Source organism: Callospermophilus lateralis, chromosome Y (assembly GCF_048772815.1).
Source record: "Callospermophilus lateralis isolate mCalLat2 chromosome Y, mCalLat2.hap1, whole genome shotgun sequence".
NCBI classification, from domain to species: domain Eukaryota; kingdom Metazoa; phylum Chordata; class Mammalia; order Rodentia; family Sciuridae; genus Callospermophilus; species Callospermophilus lateralis.
Genome location: NC_135326.1, coordinates 6271558 through 6293017, shown reverse-complemented (window position 1 = coordinate 6293017; position 21460 = coordinate 6271558). Strand labels below are relative to the sequence as shown.

General features: G+C 34.1%; 1 protein-coding gene across 4 annotated transcripts in view; it reads right to left on the bottom strand.

The window, feature by feature from the left end:
• LOC143639756 (ubiquitin carboxyl-terminal hydrolase 9X-like) overlaps nt 1-21460 on the bottom strand; it is a 111506-nt gene that overhangs the window by 51267 nt on the left and 38779 nt on the right. For all 4 annotated transcript variants that reach the window (XM_077107808.1, XM_077107809.1, XM_077107811.1 and 1 more), the window contains exons 14-21: nt 20948-21035; nt 17620-17962; nt 16370-16465; nt 15692-15903; nt 13757-13997; nt 10837-10986; nt 9719-9839; nt 49-179 (exon numbers count right to left, since the gene is read on the bottom strand). In XM_077107808.1, coding sequence (XP_076963923.1) covers nt 49-179; nt 9719-9839; nt 10837-10986; nt 13757-13997; nt 15692-15903; nt 16370-16465; nt 17620-17962; nt 20948-21035 — 1382 coding nt within the window. The remainder of the gene's footprint in view (nt 1-48; nt 180-9718; nt 9840-10836; nt 10987-13756; nt 13998-15691; nt 15904-16369; nt 16466-17619; nt 17963-20947; nt 21036-21460) is intronic.

Below are 21460 nucleotides of genomic sequence, written 5' to 3'. Positions count from 1 at the left end.
TTAATTTTACGATTCATTATAAAAATTATTTTTGTAAAACAAACAGACCTCTGTTAGGTATAGAACTTGGGAGGCAGAAGGACCAAAGAAAAGGGAGTCAAGAGATGGACCAATGTTGCTTTCTCCAAGATTTGCATAGTTCAAACAAACAGCTCTTAATTTTTCTATAGTTGTGCTATCTGTAAATAAAAGACAAACTAAAGTTAAACAAAATTTACATTTAATATTTTAAAGAATATTATCTTAAATATAACATAATAACAGTAAACTTAAATTGAGGTATAGGATTAAATATAAGACATTACTAAATGTGAATTGATTCAAGATCAACTAGGTCTTTTAAATCACCAATCCCAAACAGGAAGGAAACAGTTTCCTATTTAGAAATCTCAGTATGTTCTCTTTTTTCTTTTGAGACAGAAACAAAACACAACAAAAGAATATACACAGAGAACACACTGAAAGAGAAATTTGCTTTTCTTAATGCATAAACATAAGCTCCTCTCTCAAACATTCAATAGTAAAAGAAAAAAAACTCCAATTAAAAACCAGCAAAGAATATTAAGACATTTCTACAAAGAAGCTGTATGAATCACTAAGCAAGCACGTGAAAAACTGATCTATATCATCAGCCATCAAAGAATCACACATTAAAACCACATGAGATGCAACTTCATCACCAAAGACATGGAATTTAAAACAAACAAACAAACAAAAAAACAGGTTTTAGTGAAGATATAAGAAACCAAAACTCTCATATCTTACTAGTAGAAATATAAAATGGTGCATCAACTTTGGAACAGTTTGGCACTTCCTCCATTAAGTCAATCACAGAAGTACTGTTGTTCAGTAATTTTTCACCCTGTTATACAGCCAAGAAAATGCAAACACAGTTCCACACCAAAACTCCATTCTAAAATCCTAATAAAATATTGTTTATAAAAATTAAAAAGTAGAAAAAACTGAGATGTCAACTAAGACATAAATGGATAAACACATGGTAATTAAGAATTAAGTGTCACTCAGTTTTAAGAAGTAGAAAATTCTGACAGATTCTACAACAGGAATGAACCTGGAGAGTACTGCACTAAGTCAAATACCCAGTTACGACAGTAAAAAAACTATAATCTGTGATTTCATTTATATTAAAATAGATTAAGTAATAAAACTTGCAGAAAGGAAGGAGAATGGTGATCATTAAGGATGTATAAGAAAAGGGTTTATTGTTATGAGATACTGAGCTTTTTTATTGGAGATTGCTGCATAATAATATGACTACACTTATCAGTATGTGTAATGGGTTAGAAATGAGTTGTCTTTCAAAAGGTGTGACCTAATGTGTGAATTAATCCACTGATGAATTAACTGGGTTTTAACTGTAGGCAGGTAGAGTGTAGCTGGTGAAGTAGGTTCTGCCTCATCTCAGGCTCACAACTATGGAGTCTGCCAACTGGGGACTCTACATCTTAAACTATGAGCCAAAATATACTTTTCCTTCTCCAATTGTTCTTGTCAGATCTTTTGGTCACAGTAAAGGAAAAGCTGACTAAAACAGCAGTGAACTGTACATTTATAAATGTATTCTGAGATTTCTTTTGCAGTGCTAGAGATCAAATCTATAGCCTCACACATGCCAAGAAAGTACTCTACCACTGAAGAACTGTACACTTTTTACAGAATAATCAGTTATGGTGGTAATTTTATACAAGATTTTATTACAGTTTTTAAAAAGAAACATTATCTTGTAATAATCAAAATTCAACTTGGGTAGTCATAGTTTTTTTTTTTTTTTTAACTAGGAATCTAGGGAGTTACCATTGAGCCACTTCCCTATCCTTTTTTTAATTTTATATTTGCTCAGGACATATCTAAATTGCTGAGGCTGGCTTTGAACCTACATTCCTCCTGTCTAGCCTCCCCACTGCTGGGATTATAGGCCATTATGTAGAGCTGCTCTGTTTTTAAAAGACCAAAAAAAAAAAAAAAAGAACTGGGGACATAGCTCAGCTGGTAATGCACAAGGCCCTGGGTTCAATTCCTCCCCACTCCGGCCCCCACAAAACACACCAAAAAACAAAACAAAACAACAACAACAACAAAATTAAAAAAACCTCTTTGGTATTTTTCATAATATCCTGAAAATCACAGCCACTGGGTCAGGAGTGTCCTGTTTTTCTTTTGCAAGCAGAGCAATAAACCAATCTTTTCTTTTTTCTCAAAACTGTGTCTTCCTTGTTGGATTGCCATAGGGGACAAGGTAGACTGGGACAAAGGACAGTCAGTGTAGATAATGAATTAATGACTAGGTCAGGAAGCTGAAGACTGATTCAAAAAGAAATAAAATGCTACTATCTCCAGAGCACTACCTCTTCCTCCAACCTTGGTCAAGGTCACCTATCTTTAGGGAATTGTTCCTCCCAGAAAGAACTTGCTAATGAATTCCCCCTGGCCAGATCTCTTCCTGCCCTTTAACCCACCACGTAGACAGGGTGGGAGAAACCTAAAGTCTTTTAAAAGGGGCAAGTCACCCCCATTCCCTATGTATGGTACGAGTCTCTCTCTATTTTATCTTTTAAATAAAACTTTTTACTCTTGCCTCAACATTTCTTGGATGTTCAATCTTCACCACCAGGGAAATGGGGACAGATCCTGAATTTCAAAACTAATTTCCGAGGACTGAGCTTTAGGGACAAAAATTAGTTTCCTGGGTAACAGCAGCCCATGCTTCACCCTTCTTGGGTAGGCCTGACTCTCCAAGGAACTCTACTTCCATGCTCACAATGCAAAATAGCTGATCAACTTACTGAGAGTCATACTGGAGAGTTAGGAGAAAGGTGTGTCTGCCCTTGGGTAGAACAGAGGAGCTACTCCTGTGAGTAAAGGGAGGGACTGTAGGACTGTCCTAATAGGTGCTGAAACTCCTTTTGCTTTGGGGAACTCCCACTTCTTCTCCCTGCTTAGTACAAGGTGGCTCCCATCATGGTCTACTTTGAGGGGAAAAAAACCCCAAAACTGAATAAGTCCTGACACCTATAGCCATCTGCATGATCCCTGCCCTATGTAAGCATTGTCTGGGGTTCCTGATGGAAAACAAGGAGTTTGTATTACTTTTCCCTCTTTTGGCAGGAACACCTTGGAAAGGAGCCCATATTTTCCACAGAAATGGGATATGGGGAAATTTAATAGTGGTTTACGTCATGCTTTAGGTATAGCTCTTGCTGCTTTGTCACTGCAACTTATTTTTAAAATGGTGTTACTTTTTCTTCCTCTCCCCCTTCTCCTACCTAATCTCAGGGAAACAGGATAACATTTCTTCCCTAATTTAATCAGATTTTTCTGTTACCAAGTACTCACCCACCATAGGAACAAAGTAACCAGACTTTGGGGATGGTCAGGAGATCTCAGAAATGACTCTCTCTCAACAACTGATTATAATTCCAGCAGAGAACACATGGAAAGTAGCATTTTGAATCACCTCTAAAAATAGCCCCATTCCTCTGCAGATAGGCAGAATCAAAGCCTTTGGGACTGAAGTTCCTGTATTTTTCCTTTGCTGGCAAAGCAATAAACCTTCCTTCTCCCTTTTCTCAAAAAAAAACAAAAAACAAAAAACAAAAAAAACCAAAAACAACAACAAAAAACAACTCATGTTCTTAGGAAGCACATGGATATTATAGTAAAAATATGTAGGTTAAAAGGCACGGGCGTCTATCACATTCTCCAAATGTTTGAAAAACCTTATGGAGATAGAGTGCAGAAGCCAGAGACCTGAAGCACAGAAACCCTTTTTATTCTGATTGTAGAGAATCAGATGTCTTGTAAGGGTCCGGCGAAGCGTCGGAGAAAGAGACCACCAAGAGACTGCTCATGCAATTGAAGAAGGGGATTTATTGGGGATCCATTCCAGCGTGCTGGGGCTCCAGGCCCACTCAAGAAGGGAGAGCAGCCAAGAGTCCCGGGCAGGGGTTGAGCAGCGCAAAAAAGTACACTTTTTGGGAAGGGCGGGAACTCTACATACATCACAGTCTCCTTTAACAAATCACCATACACCACGGGAAAAATCAAACAATTCTTAGACTTGATTAGTACATTCATTGGTGGGAACAGGTTGGGCAGGGGGCGATTGGTCACTTCTAAGTGGGGTACACAAACTGATTGGTTCGGGCCCTGTATGCCTACGTGACAAGCTACACAGGGTCCCAGGTTATTAAACAACCAGAGAGTCAGTGGGAATATTTACTGGACAGTTCAGGTATTGTCCTAACAGCTACAGGAATTTCAGGTTTTGGGGGTAGCAGAGGAACTTAACAATACCTGGTCCTTTACTTTTTAACTCAGGCCTTGCAGTTTAGAAACTTTACAATGCCCGGTCTTTTACACTTTAACTTCAATTTCTTTTACCCTTACAGTCCGTGTTACTATCACTATCCTTGATGGAGTCTGCCTGCAAACGGGATATTCTGTCAAGGTATAGATAGGTAACAGCAGACATGCTTGAAAAGAGATGTCTGCTGTCCTTGAAAAGAGATGTCTGCAAACGCGATGTTCTGCCAAGTGTGCTAGGAGGGTGCTAAGAAAAATTTTATTATCTGTTCTTAAGAGCAAAGCTAGGCATGTTCCAGGCCGAGAGTAGATTAGCCATGAGAAGCGGGTCACTTCTGATTAAAAAGTAAAACTTCTGTATACTTTGTTTAATTAGCTGAAAGACCTGATTTATTGCTGTTGGAAGGCTGCTTTCTTTGTTCACAATACTATAAAAAGATTGTTTGTATACAATAAAGGGCTTTTTTTTCTGCTGCTGCTTTGCTTGCTCTGCTTCTTCTTTCTCATGCTGACATGCGAGTGAATTACTGCAACACTAATTTTAAAAAATTAAAAGCCTTACAATGCTCTGGTCCTAAGGCAGGTATATTTTCTTTAATTGTAGTCCCTCTGATTCAGAGGATCTAATTTCATTCCCTACTTTATCTGAATAATGTTAAACCACAAATTTCTCTATTTCTTATATGTTTAATATCTTCCAAATTAGGATTTAGTTACACTGAGATACCTGTCTGGGATATAGCAAGTTTTCTCCAAAACAGTATTCTGTTTGTAATGTCTGTTTAATATTTATGTGAAAGGACAGATGAGTAACTGCAGCTAACGCCTTAGCTAAATAAAGGAAAGGCCTTTTATGCAGGGAAAAGACTGTCACAGAAGTTAGGGGATTAAACAAATAATTAAATAATTTAATTATAATGTTTAACCAGTTTCCCCATTGCTACAGAAAAAAGTGAAAAGAAGCTGGGCACCATTGCACACCTGCAGTTCAGGAGGCTGAGACAGGAGGATCGTGAGTTCAAAGTCAGCCTCAGCAAAAGTTAGGTGCTAAGCAACTCAGGAAGCCCTGTCTCATGGGCTGGGATGTGGCTCAGTGGCCAAGTGCCCCTGGGTTCAATCCTAGATACCCTGCCCCCACCCCCCAAAAATAATAATAAAATAAAATAAAAAGTCAAAGTTTTACAATAGTGAAACTGGAAATTCTATTATGTGCTCATGATTTTTATATACCTATACAAATTTTCATAGTACACACAGAAGAAAATATGTGTGACTGGGTATGCTTACACACCTATGCTATCTCTATCTTGAGGGATGAGAGAGGCATCACATCTCAAGTAAGGAAAACGCGGAGATCAAATTTTGGCCTTAAATTACATTTTATACATGAAGAAATCAGTGCTTGGGAAAATGGCTAATTCAGATGTGTCGTTGGAAACAGACTCATCTGTTGGTTAAGAAATAAAATGATAGCAATGACATTAAATTTGGTTGAATCCAAGAGGGGAAAAAATGTGTCCAGAGAAAATAAATTTGTTTCAAACTGTTAACTTTTTGGCAAGAACAACTGCTCAAAGAGCTGATTACTGTGGGAGCAATACAACAATTAAAAAGAAGTACATTGGAAATAGTACATATAGACATAATTAATGCTACTAAAATATACACTTACATTAGGTACAATAATATTACCTCATGTGACATAAAGTAAATCATATAATATACATATGAATCTATCGCCACAATAAAAGAAAATAAAAAACAGGGCATATGATTCTGAGTGATTCTCCTTGGGCCCATGATGAGTTCACAGACATTAATAATGCTGCTGAGAAGTCATGCTGACCCAAGAGTTAAGTTTAAAGCATTTGAATAATGGGGCTCTGGAATACTGTGAGTAGAACAACTTTTGGAAATATTTTCAAAGAAGTTGAGAAAACACTTGCGTGGGTTCTCTCTTGTCCAGCCAGAAGTCTACAAAATAAGGTAGAGGAGAATGTGGCTATGGAGTTGTTAATCAAGATCTCTGGAGACTAATCAGGAAGCAGGTCTGATTTTATTGCATAGTTACCATGGTATATATATATTCAGGCAGTAGCTAAGGAGATTATAGGCAGCCACCAATACAATTTCTGGCCAACGGTCCTTGCAGTGACCAGTCAAGGAATGGGCCATGGAGCAAGCACAAGAACTGCAACACATGGCCTCACATCCAGGGCTGTGCCTAAAGGATAAACTATTTGCAGTTCACACACCTGGGGGGGAGTGGTTTCCCACTCAGACACCTATAATGTATGTCATGTATGCAATACTCCACACACTTGTCCCCACAAACACTAATTCAGTATACCCTAAATGGAATCTGCTAAAACTTTAGGTGACAAACCTGTGAAAGATATTTAAAGCCATGGTATTACTTACTTATCAGCAGATATTCTATAAAATATCAGATGCTACCAAAGCAGCAGTATCAATGGTTTACTTGGTTTACTTAACAAATTTTGTTTTGTGAATTCTGTTCCAAAAAGAATATGGATATCTTGGCTTGTTTATCATATGGAAAAGATATTTAGCAATGGTAAATTTACTATTATTTTTTCAGATTAACAACCACTGTTAAAATCTGAGTGTTTGGTTAAACTGTGGCTGTAGACTTGATATTGCATAACAAATTCAGCTAAAAATCAAAAGGTAAAACAGTGCTGACATATGCAATATAATACAGTAATTTACACAACTAAGATGTTGCTTGATTCACAAGTATTTACATATATACACTCCCACTGCTGTGAAATTAAAGCATAAAGACTGATTTCTATACAGTTTATAGAATGCATATTTTCCCCACTAAAACACAGGGCCCTTAGCATTTACATACCTCTACAAATGTGCAAAGAACATTTCCATATTTGAAAATACAGTGAACTATGAAACTGAGTTTTCATTTAGCTTAAAATTTGTACTAAATATAATCACATGACAAAATCCCAAAATACTGAGGAAAGAAGCAAAGAGATCAGCATTAACAAAGGAATACTTGCCACTAACTTTATAAGAATAAACATACACTATGAATTTAACACAACAAAATGTTGGGCAGAGGATGCAGCTCAGGGTAGGCCAATTGTCTAGCATGTGTGAATCCCTGATTCAATACTCAACCCCATATACAAATAAATAAATAAAATAAAGGTCCATTGACAAGTACAACTAAAAAGATTATTCCTCAGCAAAGCAGGGTGGCACATGCCTACAATCCCAGCAGTTTGGGAGGATGAGGTGGGAGGATCACAAGTTCAAAGCCAGCCTCAGCAACAGCACAGCTCTAAGCAGCCCAGTGAGACCCTGTTTTTAAATAAAACACAAAACAGGGCTGGGAATGTGGCTCAGTGGCTGAGTGCTCCTGAGTTCAAACCCTATAACTCCCCCCAAAAAGTTTATCCTCATCTTCCAAAAAGCATACATTATGAAAAACCAATACTAAGTACAGTCTGAATTCTGCTCATAAAAATATGTAGAAATTAATTTTCCCTTGCTAAATAAGTATCTACAAGATATTCTTGATTTTGCTTAAAATACTGGCCATTCACACAGAAAGTTCTTAAATACCTATCACTGAAGAATTTTTACTATAGTAACTGGTAAAACTTGAGGAAAGATGAAACTTGAATAAATTAGTGGATTTGATGGCAGAAATATATCAATTTAAGTTTACTTAAATTGTTTTAAGTAAATGTTTACAACATTTGTTATCTGAAAAACACACTTCTGAGTGAGAGGACATCAAACTAACAAAGTATTTTCATAGAGTTTAATGATGAGACTTGGTATTTTAATTTTTCTATAATTTTGTAATTATTTCAATACAATAACACATGGATTGCTGATCAGAATATTTAAGACACAAATGTTATCAGGAACATTAAATATTGCTTAAAAAAAAAAAGACAACTAGGCTGGGGTTGTGGCTTAGTGATTGAGTACTTAGCTCGCATGTGTGAGGCGCTGGGTTCAATCCTCAGCACCACATAAAAATAAACAAACAATACAAAGGTAACTGTTCATTTACAACTAAAAAAATAAAAAATTTAAAAAAATAGAAGCCAACTTTAAAAAAGAAAAAGTCTTGAAAATAATAGAATAAGGTGGTTACACATTCACACAAAATCAACCAAGAGATCAGCCAAAGAAACTAAAAAAGAATAAAGAGAAGCAAAGAATAAAAAAATTAGGTTGAGTTAATTTAACACTTCATTAAACAGCATATAAAAATCTAAAAAATACAAAGAAACAATGAGAAAATGAACAACGTAAAATATAAATCTCTCAAACTGACGAAATCAATTGTTCAACTGGCAAAATCCACTGAGATCCCGTATATAAGACAATTAAAAAAATTTCAAAGTACACTATCACAAGATTCTATTAACAAGATAAATTGAAAACCAAACTTATTACCACAGTAAAAGAACTTGTTTGCTTTTTAGCTAATATCTTAAAAAAAAAAAAAAAACAACCTTTTATTTTATATACTTTTTTTTTTTTTTTTTTTGGAGAAAAAACTTCAGCAAAATTACTCAAGAAAATCTCAAGATTAAGAGCACATTGAAATAATCATATGACAAAACCCCAAAATATTGAGAAAAGAAGCATAAAGACCAGCATTAAGAGAAGGATTCTTGCAACTGACTTTATAAGAACTCTGAATCATACTGTAGCAGAGAAGTAGAAAGTTCCAGAATGAAAGCTGTACCAAAGAAAATGACGAGAATGGGCCATGAATGAGCAAAATATTCCAAGAAATCATGAAATAACAGGAATCACTTTGTAGAAATTGTTTTAAGAAGTTATGGATGAAATTGGGAAGAGGTAGTAATAATAACTACAGACAATCAAGGAAAGGGTCAATTTTAAAATCAAATTAGAAGTAAATAAGAAAATTGTATTTCATAGTTTTAAAAATGTAAACAATGAAAACCCTAAGCAAAAGTGAGATAGATGAGAGCAAGAGTGTATGAATTCATAAAGTACAAAATATTCAAATATGACACACAAAATAATAGTTTGGGTATATGCACTAATAAAAGTGAAGTTTTTTAAAAGTGTTTTTGAAATCATAATGGAGGATCAGAATGTCTAAAGACAAAGATTACTCTTCATTCTGAATGTTGAAGAACCCCAATTTTCTAAACTGCATTTAATATCACCTTGCTAAAAATATTAAATATTCTCCCTATCTGTAGAAAAAATTTCACCATATTCGTATGGAAGACTCATGATCAATATGATGCACTGTCTACAAAGTATATCTGAACAGACTTTATTACCATTCCATGTTTGTTTATTGTTCACTGATCAGACTTTTTAAGAGGAGGGAGTTAGACAATTTACTAACCTGGTGGCATCAGTTTCATAAGTACTCTTGCACCATCTCTAAGAAGAGGCATATTTAGGCTGCAACCTAAGTCTGCAACTTGCCAAAGAAAAGATATGTATCTGGGATGCAGTGACATTATCTAGAACATAGAATATATAAAACACTAACTTGTAAATTACGCCCAGGAAGGTTTTTATTAGCAAAAATTATCCATTCATTATCCCCAAAATGTGTTTTCAACTGATCAATCACTCTTTGCAATATATATATATATCATATATACTACCTGAAATGATGTGCATTCCTTCATCTTTTCACTTTTATAAATACACGTATTTTAATATTTTAAGATGCAAAATAGCACATCATTTATTGTTTCACAAAGCTTTGAGTAATTTCTTTTGTGACAGTCTATTCTATATTACAAACTATACCTTTACAAGGTATTCAGACGCTATTTGAACAGGACATACTTTGTCCTTCAGGAATTATATCCCTACTTCCAGGTTTTAGAGACCCAAATCTTAATACATACGTGGTTAGAGTAATTGAAATTTTATCAATACTTAAAAGAATGGAGGAGAGAAAAGTTAAGAAAGGCAAGAGTTGTTTTTCTCCCAATTTTTTGTTATGTAATCCTATATTGCGTATAACACAACAATATAATTTGGCCAATGGAGTTAATTTTTAAGATGTAAAATACAATTATTAAGAGTCTGATAAAAATAGTAAATCACCCACAATTTCTAAAAAAAAGTAAAAATATAGTAGTATTTTCTGGGCTGGGGTTATGGCTCAGCAGTAGAGCACTCACCTTGCACATACGAGAACCTGGGTTTGATCCTCGGAACCACAAAAAATAAATAAGGAAATAAAGGTATTGTGTCCAACTACAACTATAAATAAATATTCTAGTTATATATTTAATAGTGTAATCAAATTATAATAGCTAATTTGAGGTATGTCATTTTATAAATTCCAACAATTTAGGAGTCCACTCATGAGTTAATAACTAACTGTACACTTATTTGATACTTTTGACTAATCTATAAAACTATAAGCTTCTCAGAAACATTCCACACATTTGTTCATATTTCCCCCAAGAGTATGATTCCTTTTATTCAGTTGTTACTCACCACCCCAGGCAAACAATTTTCTACTTCTGGATTGGGACTATTACTGTAGTGATTACAATGATTTCCAGGGGATCCAGTTGAAGAATCAGAAGAGCTATCAGGACTTGATGGTAGATTCAAGTTTATTTGTGTAAGTTTGGCTGTAATTAGCTAAAAATGGTAATTACATAGTAGTAAAAATGAGAGAAAATACTTTACAACACTTAGAATCTAGAACTAAAAAAAAATACCCTTTAAAATAATCTTTAATGATTTGAGGCTTTTTATTTCTTAAAAATAAAAAAACAACAAAAAACAAACCAAACCAAACAACCCACATAAACCAATTTTAAAAGTACTATGTTGGCGCTGGGGTTATGGCTCAGCAGTACAATGTTTGCCTATCATATGCAAGACACTGGTTTTAATCCTCAGCACCATATAAAAATAAATAAATAATAAAGGTATTTTGTCTACTGTTGAGAGCCACAGCCGAAGGGGCCCCAGCAACTTCTAGCTGGCAACTGATTGACTCCTCTGCGGTGATGCCCACTGGGCTGTTTCCCCGCCCTTTCAGACCACGGAGCTGCTCATTGGGGGACTTTTTTTGGCTCCACCCACACAACCCAGCCAATCGGCCTCAAGAGCAGGAGGAGTGGGGGAGGTTGAGAGGCTTATGGGAAGCCAGTGGTGGCAGTTGGGCTCTGAGGGTTTTTCCTGAGGAGCTGTGTGGTGTGGTGTGTGTGTTCTAAAAATAAAGTTTGTTTCTTTTGACAAGTGGCTCCTGAATTCTGCCCAGCCACACTTCGGCATTTCACCTAGCCGTATCTTGCAAAATTCCTCATTGGCAACCTACCATAACAGGTATTGTCCACCATTTAGCACAGCTTTACACATATTAGCCCAATCTGCTGGCGTCATGTTCAAGTTGGTAATGGATTCGACCATGCTTACAGTGAAGGGTGCTTGAGGACCATAGGTTGTTATAGCCTCTTTTAGCTGCTTCACTTTTTTGAAATTTAAAGCATGATGAATTCGCTGCCCTCCTACCTCAAATACAGGGCATGTTAATATTTGAGATCCTATCTCAGGATCCCAACTATCAACTGCGGGGATTGGGAGCCTCCCAGCATATGGAGATGGCGCTGTTGGTTGGACACTTATGCCCTCTGGTGATAGAAAGGTGTTAGTAGCAGTCTCCTGCAGAGGTGGCGCTGTTGGTTGGACACTTACACCCTCTGGTGATAGAAAGGTGTTAGTAGCAGTCTCCTGTTGTAACTTTTCCCGATGGCTTTTTCTGCTCTAAACTTTCTTCCTCTGTCTGACTAGCTTGAGAGACCTTCTCTTTTACTTGAATCTTTTCCTCTGTCTGACTAACTTGAGAGACCTTCTCTTTTACTTGAATCAATATGTCTTCTCCTTCCTCTACCATTGTCTGAACTAAAGGCTTTGGACTAAGCAAACAAGATACAAACGTTCACAATGGCAATGTGCCAACTGGCAGAGTCCCTGGGCTTTTCTTTTCTATTCTTTTTAAATCTTCATCATGATGATTCCATTGTGATATATTTAAAAACTCCTCCTTAAAAAGCCATGGGCTACATTTTTGTATTGTATCAACATATGCCCTGACTGCTATTGATTTTACTAAGATGCCTCCTTCCTCTAACAATTTACTTAACACTCTTTCGGTTTGTTTTTTACTAATTTCTGATCCCATATTTTTACTATAATACAACCCAACAAGATGATGCCAAACAAAGCTGAGACAGAATGAAACAAAAATGCAACAACACAAACTCATTATATCAGCCTTTCTATCCTCCTGAAATGTCCTTCCGTCCTTTCTCCCTATCTGTTCCTCAGACGCAAATAGTTTTTCCTCAGATGTGAGCAGTTTTTCTTCCGTCTCACTTATCTCCAGGGACAGGCAACTTAAAACAAAAGCGAAACAAAACAAAAGAAGAATCTTAAAATGGCTACCCATCCTCTCGCCCTGCCCTCAGGGGCGAGCAGTTTACCTTATCACTTACCCTGGGCCACCAAATGCCGCAGTCTGGCTGGGCACAATTCAGGAGCCACTTGTCAAAAGAAATGAACTTTATTTTTAGAACACACACACCACACCACACAGCTCCTCAGGAAAAACCCTCAGAGCCCAAGTGCCACACCAGCTTCCCACAAGCCTCTCAACCTCCCCCACTCCTCCTGCTCTTGAGGCCGATTGGCTGGGTTGTATGGGTGGAGCCAAAAAAAGTCCCCCAGTGAGCAGCTCCATGGTCTGAAAGGGTGGGGAAACAGCCCAATGGGCATCACCGCAGAGGAGCCAATCAGTTGGCAGCTAGAAGTTGCTGGGGCCACTGTGAGCCAATCATCAGCTGGCAGCTGGAAGTTTGCTGGCAGCTGGAAGATTGCTGGGGTCCCTTTGGCTGTGGCTCTCAACAAACTATAACTAACATAAATAAATAAATAAAAATGGTACTATTTAACATAACTCCCTGGATAATCCTCCCTTAACATCCTTGAAGGATTGGTTCTTGTTCCTCAAATTATGGTATCAAGTTTCATAAATGCTAGTTCCTTATATATTTCAACTCATATCCAATAAATTTCTTACAATATCTTATACAATGTAAATGATAAGTAAGTTTTTATACCATTTAGGGAACAATGACAAAAAAGTTTGTACATGTTCTGTTCAAAATAGATGTCATTGTTTTCTTGATTGATTTCATTTATTATTGGACAAATCTGCAAAGATGCAACCCATGTATATAGGAGGAGACTCTATTTCTACTGGAAGTTCTGAGACATCTACCTTATTTGAAGTTATGCATAGATATCAATACAGAGACATGCAAATAACAGTTAAATGTGACACTTTTATGATAATAAAAAATTAAATATTTTGGGTGAACATTCAAAAAGTTTATGTACTTACTGATTTATCTTTTAAGTTTAATTGTCCAATTAGCTTTCTGTCATCTTCAGAATCTATTAGCTCACCACCTACAAAGAGTTCAATTTTTGTATGGGCTACATTGGCCTTAATACGATTGAGAATACATCGTCGTACTGAACCAACTGTATCATTCGTATGAGACAGTATATCCAAATCATCAACTTGTCTGCCTTGGTTTGGAAATCGAACTATGAGAGAGAGATGTTTACCACGAAATGCTCTAGAAAAAAAAAAATTAAGCAAAAAATTGAAAAATGAAGCATTTAGCTGACTGCCAAAAAAATAAAGCTGAGACTTTAGTATTTTCTTATTTAGCATGAGAATGGAGGTTCAATAATTTATTTCAGAATATTGAGACTAATGTTAGCTTTTGTTAAACTGCACATGTAAACTATCATATACTATATTGCAAATCTTATCTCTATAGATAAGAATAAAATATTTCTAACTTGTGACACAAATAATATTTGTTATTTTTGACCTACAAAAACTCAAATCATTTAAGATTATTTTTAAAGGTGAAAATACAAGCTGCCTTATCCAAAAGAACAGACTCCAGAGGGTCACAGAATGGGACTTTTAATATTTTTATTTTTTAATATCTGTACATACATAATGATGTATCTGGGTAATGGGACCCGAATCTAACCGCATAATTCATTTAGGTTTCATAGAAATTATTTACAAATATTTTAATGTAGTATTTTTAGTGTATCTGTGTTTTTTGACCTCATATATATAAATTCATATATAATTTTCCTCTTATGCACATGTCACAGTCAAAAAGTTTTGAATTTTGAAGCACTCTGAATTTGGGGTTTGGTGCTCAATCTATATCAACAAAAAAGTTAAAATGCATGTGTTCATTAAACAGGTCTTGAAAAATTCCATCACATTATAAATATAATCCCTTGTAACTAGTAATTATACAAAATTTAAAAATAACATTCAAAAAGCAATCTTCCCTTTTATATATGTTAAATGTGCTCAAAACTAGAAAGGTTTAATTATTTAGAAATTTGCTTAATGAAAATGTATAATATAAATTTATATCACATAGCACAGAAGTTGTACTTCTTCAATTTATGATGTCAAAAATACAACTATCAATATCAAATGTACTTTACAGAATTTTTTCCTTTTGATACTTGGTGACTGAACCCAGGGGTACTTTAATTACTTGAGCTGCATCCCTACCCTTTTGAGGTAGTTTTGAACTTTTGATCCTCCTGCATTAGCCTCCAGAGTTGCAAGGATTACAGGCATGTGCCACTAAACCCATCAGAATTTAACTCTTAAAGAAATTTCAACAAAGATAATTTAAACTACTGTTTGTATTATCAGCTGCATAAGTAGCTCTTAATAATTTTTCCTATTTTCCTTTCTTTTTTTGTTGTACAGGAGATTGAATTCAGAGCCTTAAGTATGCTAGGCAAGCATTCAACCCATCAGCTATATCTTAGCCTTTTCTCATTTTTATTTTGAGACTGGCTTTAAAGTTGCCCATGGTGGCCTTGAACTTGCCATCCTCTTGCCTCATTTTCTAGATGGCTAGGATTACAAGTTAAATTTGACCACACCTGACAAAAATTTAATTTTCACAGTGTCAATGTAAAAATAAAACAAATTGAAAAATTAATGGCATACTGAATGGATTAAAACAATTTGAAAAAATAAAGAGAAAACTAACAAATGATAATGCTTGTCCAAATTATACATAAAAATAAAAGCAGACCATTTTGACATGCATGCTTAAAGAAAATACATGCAAAATGTAAATGTTTTAAAAAACATTAAAATCTAAAAATGTAAACTTCATTTTCTTCTTAATTAATATATTATTCCATTTCTAAGTAAAGTCTAAGAAAAATATAAAATAATTGCAAATTAGCAATAGACCAGTTTCTCACAAACCTTGACATAGGTAGAATCATTCTTTCCCCATGATAATCGCTGTCACATTCATTTATGTATTCCCTTAGAACAGTTAATACTCGAACCATTCGGATGGCTTCCTGTCTTGTACAATTAATACTGTCTTTGTCACCATCCAAAACACATAATGTATCATATGAGGCTTTCAATCGATCAAAACAAGATTGAATGAAGTCTTCATGTATAACCACCTTTAAATAATGAGCCAAATAAAGATAGTTCAAGTTGCTCACAATGTAATCTAATTAAAGACAGTGAAATTTTAATATAAAGATAACTCTCAACTGTGATCATTTCTAACTATAATGAAATCTAAGATTCCCAAAACAAAACAAACAAAACAAAACCTCAATAATATTAAAAAAACCAATTATTTTCTAAACTAAACTAAACAAAACCCAAAGCCCATCTGAGTCCAGATGCAAATTTAAATTTTGGCAGTTTCAACATATTACAACTAATAATACATTCAAACAATTCTAATCATCTAAGATTAATTATGATGACACTATCTTTTATTGGCACTGTATAGGAAAAAATGTAGGTTATATATACTTGGCAACTTAGTTAAAGTTGGCAACAAGTTAAAAAGGTTAACACACTAACCACATAATTATTTTAACCTAATAGCAATGAAGGTTTTACTTTATTTCTCACCTGATTGACCTGTAATCTGGGGCCAAGGTTTGTGTATATCTCTTTAAGAAGATCTATAGCTCTGTTGGCAATGTCATCATTACTCTGAATTACAACCTAATTCCAAAAAAAGATTACAGCATTAAAACTACTGAGATATTTTAATTTGGCACTTAAATTTAAATCACACTCAATTATTATAAATATAACCTTCAATAATTTAAGGATATTGATTTTAAATAAACTAAATTTAAAGTAATGTAAAATTAAGTTTTCTGAATAATAAAGAAAACAAAAGGACACAAAGTACTTTGACCAACACCACTTGGCAATTTGTTTGCCAACTTGTGAAGTTTATATATGATAATACAAATAAAAATGTTTAAGAAATTTTGTTTAATATAAACACTATTACAGTACTTTGCAACTTAAAACCTCCTGAAACTTTTGTAAATATATATCAATTTTAATAAACGAGTAGTATTCTTAAACTATGTTTTGAATCCTTGGTATTTTTCCAGGATGATCTAGTAAGAATTTGATAAGGGTAAAATGGGAAATTAAGGGAAAAAAGCAATTTAAATAGACAATTTTAAAAAACTTTTACTAACTTGTTATCATTTATTCATAGTTATTTTTCAAGTTAAAACAACTTGAAAATGTTACATGATAAAAAATATCTTAGTCTAGCTAAAGTTCACTTATAGAACACATAAATTCCCAAAGTCATGTCAGTTAAAATAAAACAGATTAGATGTTAAGAGACAGCAATGAGAAAATATATCCATGTATTTATTCTATCAAAGTGAGAAAGTTAAATTAAGTAGCATATAATATTTATTCTGTAGCTTTTTAAATAAATCAAGTTAAACTGTCAATATCTTTAAACACTTCCTAATACTAGTCATCTCATCTATTTGTTTACTATGGCATTAAATGAATTTTAAAAACTTAAAGATGTATTTATCATATTAAATAATAGTAGGAGAGATAATTTTTCATTGGGGAAGATAAAAGATGGTTCTAAAGTGAACAGAAAGATCCTAAGTGGTTAACAGAAGAAAGAACAAAGAAAAAACAAGTGGGCAGGGATATGCATGAGAAATAGTAGGTACATAACAAGAAGCTAAAGATAAATAACTGCATCCGTCTTGAATTTCTCTGTAAGCATCAAAACCACATAAAGACATGTAATAAAAATGAGATTCTGTGACTAAAAAAACTACTTTGGGTACAATGTTTACAAACAAAAATTATTATGTTTTACTTACCCTCCAAAGGTAGTCCAATCCTATTAATTCTAAGTCATCCATCATATAGGTTCTTCTTTTTGCTACTAGTTTCCCTTCTCGACAATTAACTGCTTTGAAGAATCTTTCAAAACACTTTATTCCATTTTCCGTTAATAGAGAAGGGTCAAGCTGAAGTATATTGCTTTCAAAAAAGTCCTTATTAATATCAGGATCTAGGTCTGGTTCATCCCCCATTAACTTGGAATACCACTTAAAACAGGCTTCACGATCACTAAGATAAACTGCATTCTGTGCTAAGCACTTCCATATTTGTTTTGCCTGGGGAGCACAGAGCCACAGCTGGCCATCCTTTAATAAAAATCTTGGGAAAACATAAATAAGCTGATTAGGATTCACAAAACTTTACCTTCAAAAGCATGCTATTCTTATATGCATAAAATAACATACATCAAATTTTAACCACATCATAAAAAGTAATAATTCTTGGGGCTGGAGTCATAGCTCAGTGGTACAGTGCTTGTCTACTATGTATGAGGAACTGAGTTCAATTCTCAGCACTACATATAAAATAAATAAATAAAGATCCATCAATAACTACTAAAAAAAAAATTTTTAAGGGAGAGTGAGAGAAAGAGAGAATTTTAATATTTATTTTTTAGTTATCGGCGGACACAACATCTTTGTTTGTATGTGGTGCTAAGGATTGAACCCGGGCCGCACGCATGCCAGGCGAGTGTGTTACTGCTTGAGCCACATCCCCAGCCCAGCTAAAAATATTTTTAAAAAGTAATAATTCTTCCAAAAGAACTAATTTCCAGATAGGTGGCTAAACCTATCTGGAACTAAATAACAAATATTGACTTATTTTAGGTCACCACAAAGTGCCAGCAACTTTGCTGTCTTCAGAAACCTCAAATTTTTAAAACAAGATAGTGATTTATTTCCCTGTTTGTACAGTTTCCTTGGAAAATGAGGGATTGATTACACAAGCAACCATGAGAAATAACTCTTAGGATTTTAAGAATTAAACCTGCTTAAAATTTCTACATTTCTGAAAATATTTCCTTCATGTCTATTCATATTTAACAAAAATAACCTACACATAATTTAAACTTATTTCTATATCAGTAATTATTTAGTATGCTTATCAGTATTCAATGATGTCCTTTAGAAGATTTGTCACACAGCTGCAAAATAATCAAGAAATGATTCTAGGGCTGGGGATGTGGCTCAAGTGGTAGCATGCCCATGCCTGGCATGCGCGCAGCCCGGGTTCGATTCTCAGCACCATGTGCAAACAAAGATGTTGTGTCCGCTGATAACTAAAAAATAAATATTTAAAAAAAAATTCTCTCTCTCTCTCTCTTAAAAAAAAAAAAATGATTCTACTTTAAGTAGTCGTTCCCTAATTAATATCCATATCATTCATGTATTCTTTCACTCACTGTGCTTATTTCTTTGAATGAAAAGTGAAAGATATACTTATTTCAATCACAATCCTAATTTTATATTTAAAATTAACAAAGTAATGGTAGAGTCTTATCTAAACAAGTATGCATATTTATTTAATGTCAAAGGTTTTTGTTTTTTTTTTAAATTTTGGGTCCCTAATTAGAGTGTTCTAAATCTGAAAGGGGCCTCTAGCTTTTAGTTCTACTTTATTTCTCCAACCTAGTTTGCAAGCTAAGATGCAAAGGGAAAAAATATGAGAAATCACTTATCGAAAGAAACTTTAAATTTAGACAGATGAAACTGGTAGTCTCAATATGACATACCAGATGCATTTCAAACACATATTCTCCCCAACCTGATTACCAGTTTCCTTATTAATCAAATTAAAATAATGCCTAGTTCACAAGGTTGCCATGGTGTGTAAAGCAACTAGCACAAAGACAGATATTACCTCTTAGGTTTTTTCTCTTTAAAATACTGTACTAAATTTAAAAAAAATGGGAATTATGGAAGATCTTTGGTTTCAAAATTTTACTAACAAGAATAGATAAATTCTAATTCTTTTTTTGTTTGCTTGTTTCAATAAACTTAAGGGAAATAATACATTGTTATCAAAAACAATGGATCAGTAGCTGGGGATGTAGGTCTATAACAGAGCACTTGTGAAGCATATGTAAAGCCCTGGGTTCAATTCCCAGTACTTAAAAAACAAACACACAAACAAACAAAAAAACCCCCACATAAACAATGAATCACTTTGGGAGATATTTTCAATATGGAGAAGCAAGCCTTTTTTTTCCTAAGTTGTTAATAAAAAAAGAAATTTCAATATCAGAAGAAAATGACATCGAATTTTATTTCAAACTGAAATAACATATCTGTCAACCTGGCAGAACCTAATATTCTTTAAAGTAGACAATGTCATTCTTAACAAAAAAATAGGCTACATGGTCAAATAAATATTTGTTCATAAATTATAACCTGATTCATGAGTAAAAAGAAACAGCTTAAAGAAAAATTAATATATATAAAAATAAAAGGCTTTATCAAAGATAATAGTTTGGGCATTTTTCTTTAGCACACTTATGGTTCAAATACAGTCTGTTTTGTTATGGTAACTGCATTCCTAAGAAATCTTCATCATTCAAGGCAAACACACATATGCAAACCATGGCAGTAAAATCTAAGGATCACTGAACAAATTCTGCTTGGATTATATTTAGCTTTCGCTTAAAATACAGATAAGCCTTACATATATCTTGTTACTGTATACAGCTTTCAAAACTGCCTTTTTTAGTCACTGATAGAATATATAACATTGAGGTGCACACATTAGCTATCAATAGCAAGCATTAACTAATTATTTTATCTATTTTAATATATGTAAATATATAAAGAATAAATGTGCCGGGTGAGGTGGAGCAGCCTGCAATCCCAGTGGCTCGGGAGGCTGAGGCAGGAAGATCATGAGTTCAAAGCCAGCCTCAGCAAAAGTGAGGCGCTATAAGCACTCAGTGCTACCCTGTCTCTAAATAAAATACAAAATAGGGCTGAGGATATGGCTCAGTGGTCAAGTGCCCCTGAGTTCAATCCTCAGTACAAAAAAGAAAGAATAAACATGATTCTCACACAACTAAATATAAAAATTTTAAATACGTCTTCCAAAATTCCTAAAACAACAACAAAAAGACAGATAAATTCAACCAGATAATTTATACAAACACCTAGAAAAATACAAAATTTTTCATACAAACACATAGAAAAACTGTATGTAAACATTTTGATGTGAATAAACATTCCCTTTCAGGGTGAATAGCCACTAATAAAGAGTTAAGTCAACTGTATTGTTTATCTGTGCCTTAAAGAGAACATTACTAATTCCTTGAAAACAAACCTAAGGAAGTTAAGCCGTTCTTGGACTTCTTGAACATGACTGTATCTACTGCCAAGTCTCACAGTTTGTGGGTCATAGTTTTCATGGTCTGCAAAAAACAAAAATATGAATTATATGATATGTACATCGAGTTAACTTTAGCCAAAAGAAATGTCAATAATTACTTATGCTCAGAAAGTATGTAATAGGGAAATCTACATATAGTCAATATATTCAATTTTTAGCCTCAAAAAGATAATATAATCTTCTGAATGTTTGTTACAAAAGTCTATCATTTCACTTCAATGAATTTTTTTATTGAATTAAAATCTATCATTTACCTTATTTATTTATTTTTTGTTCTTATTAGTTATACATGTCAGAAGTATTTTGACATATTTCCCTTTAGGTGTATAACTTCCCATTCTTCTGATTGAATATGATGAGGAATTGCACAATTGTGTATTCTTATATGCATATAGTAGAATTTACTATCTTTCCTATTCCAATTTCTGTTTTCTTCCCTTGGCTAAT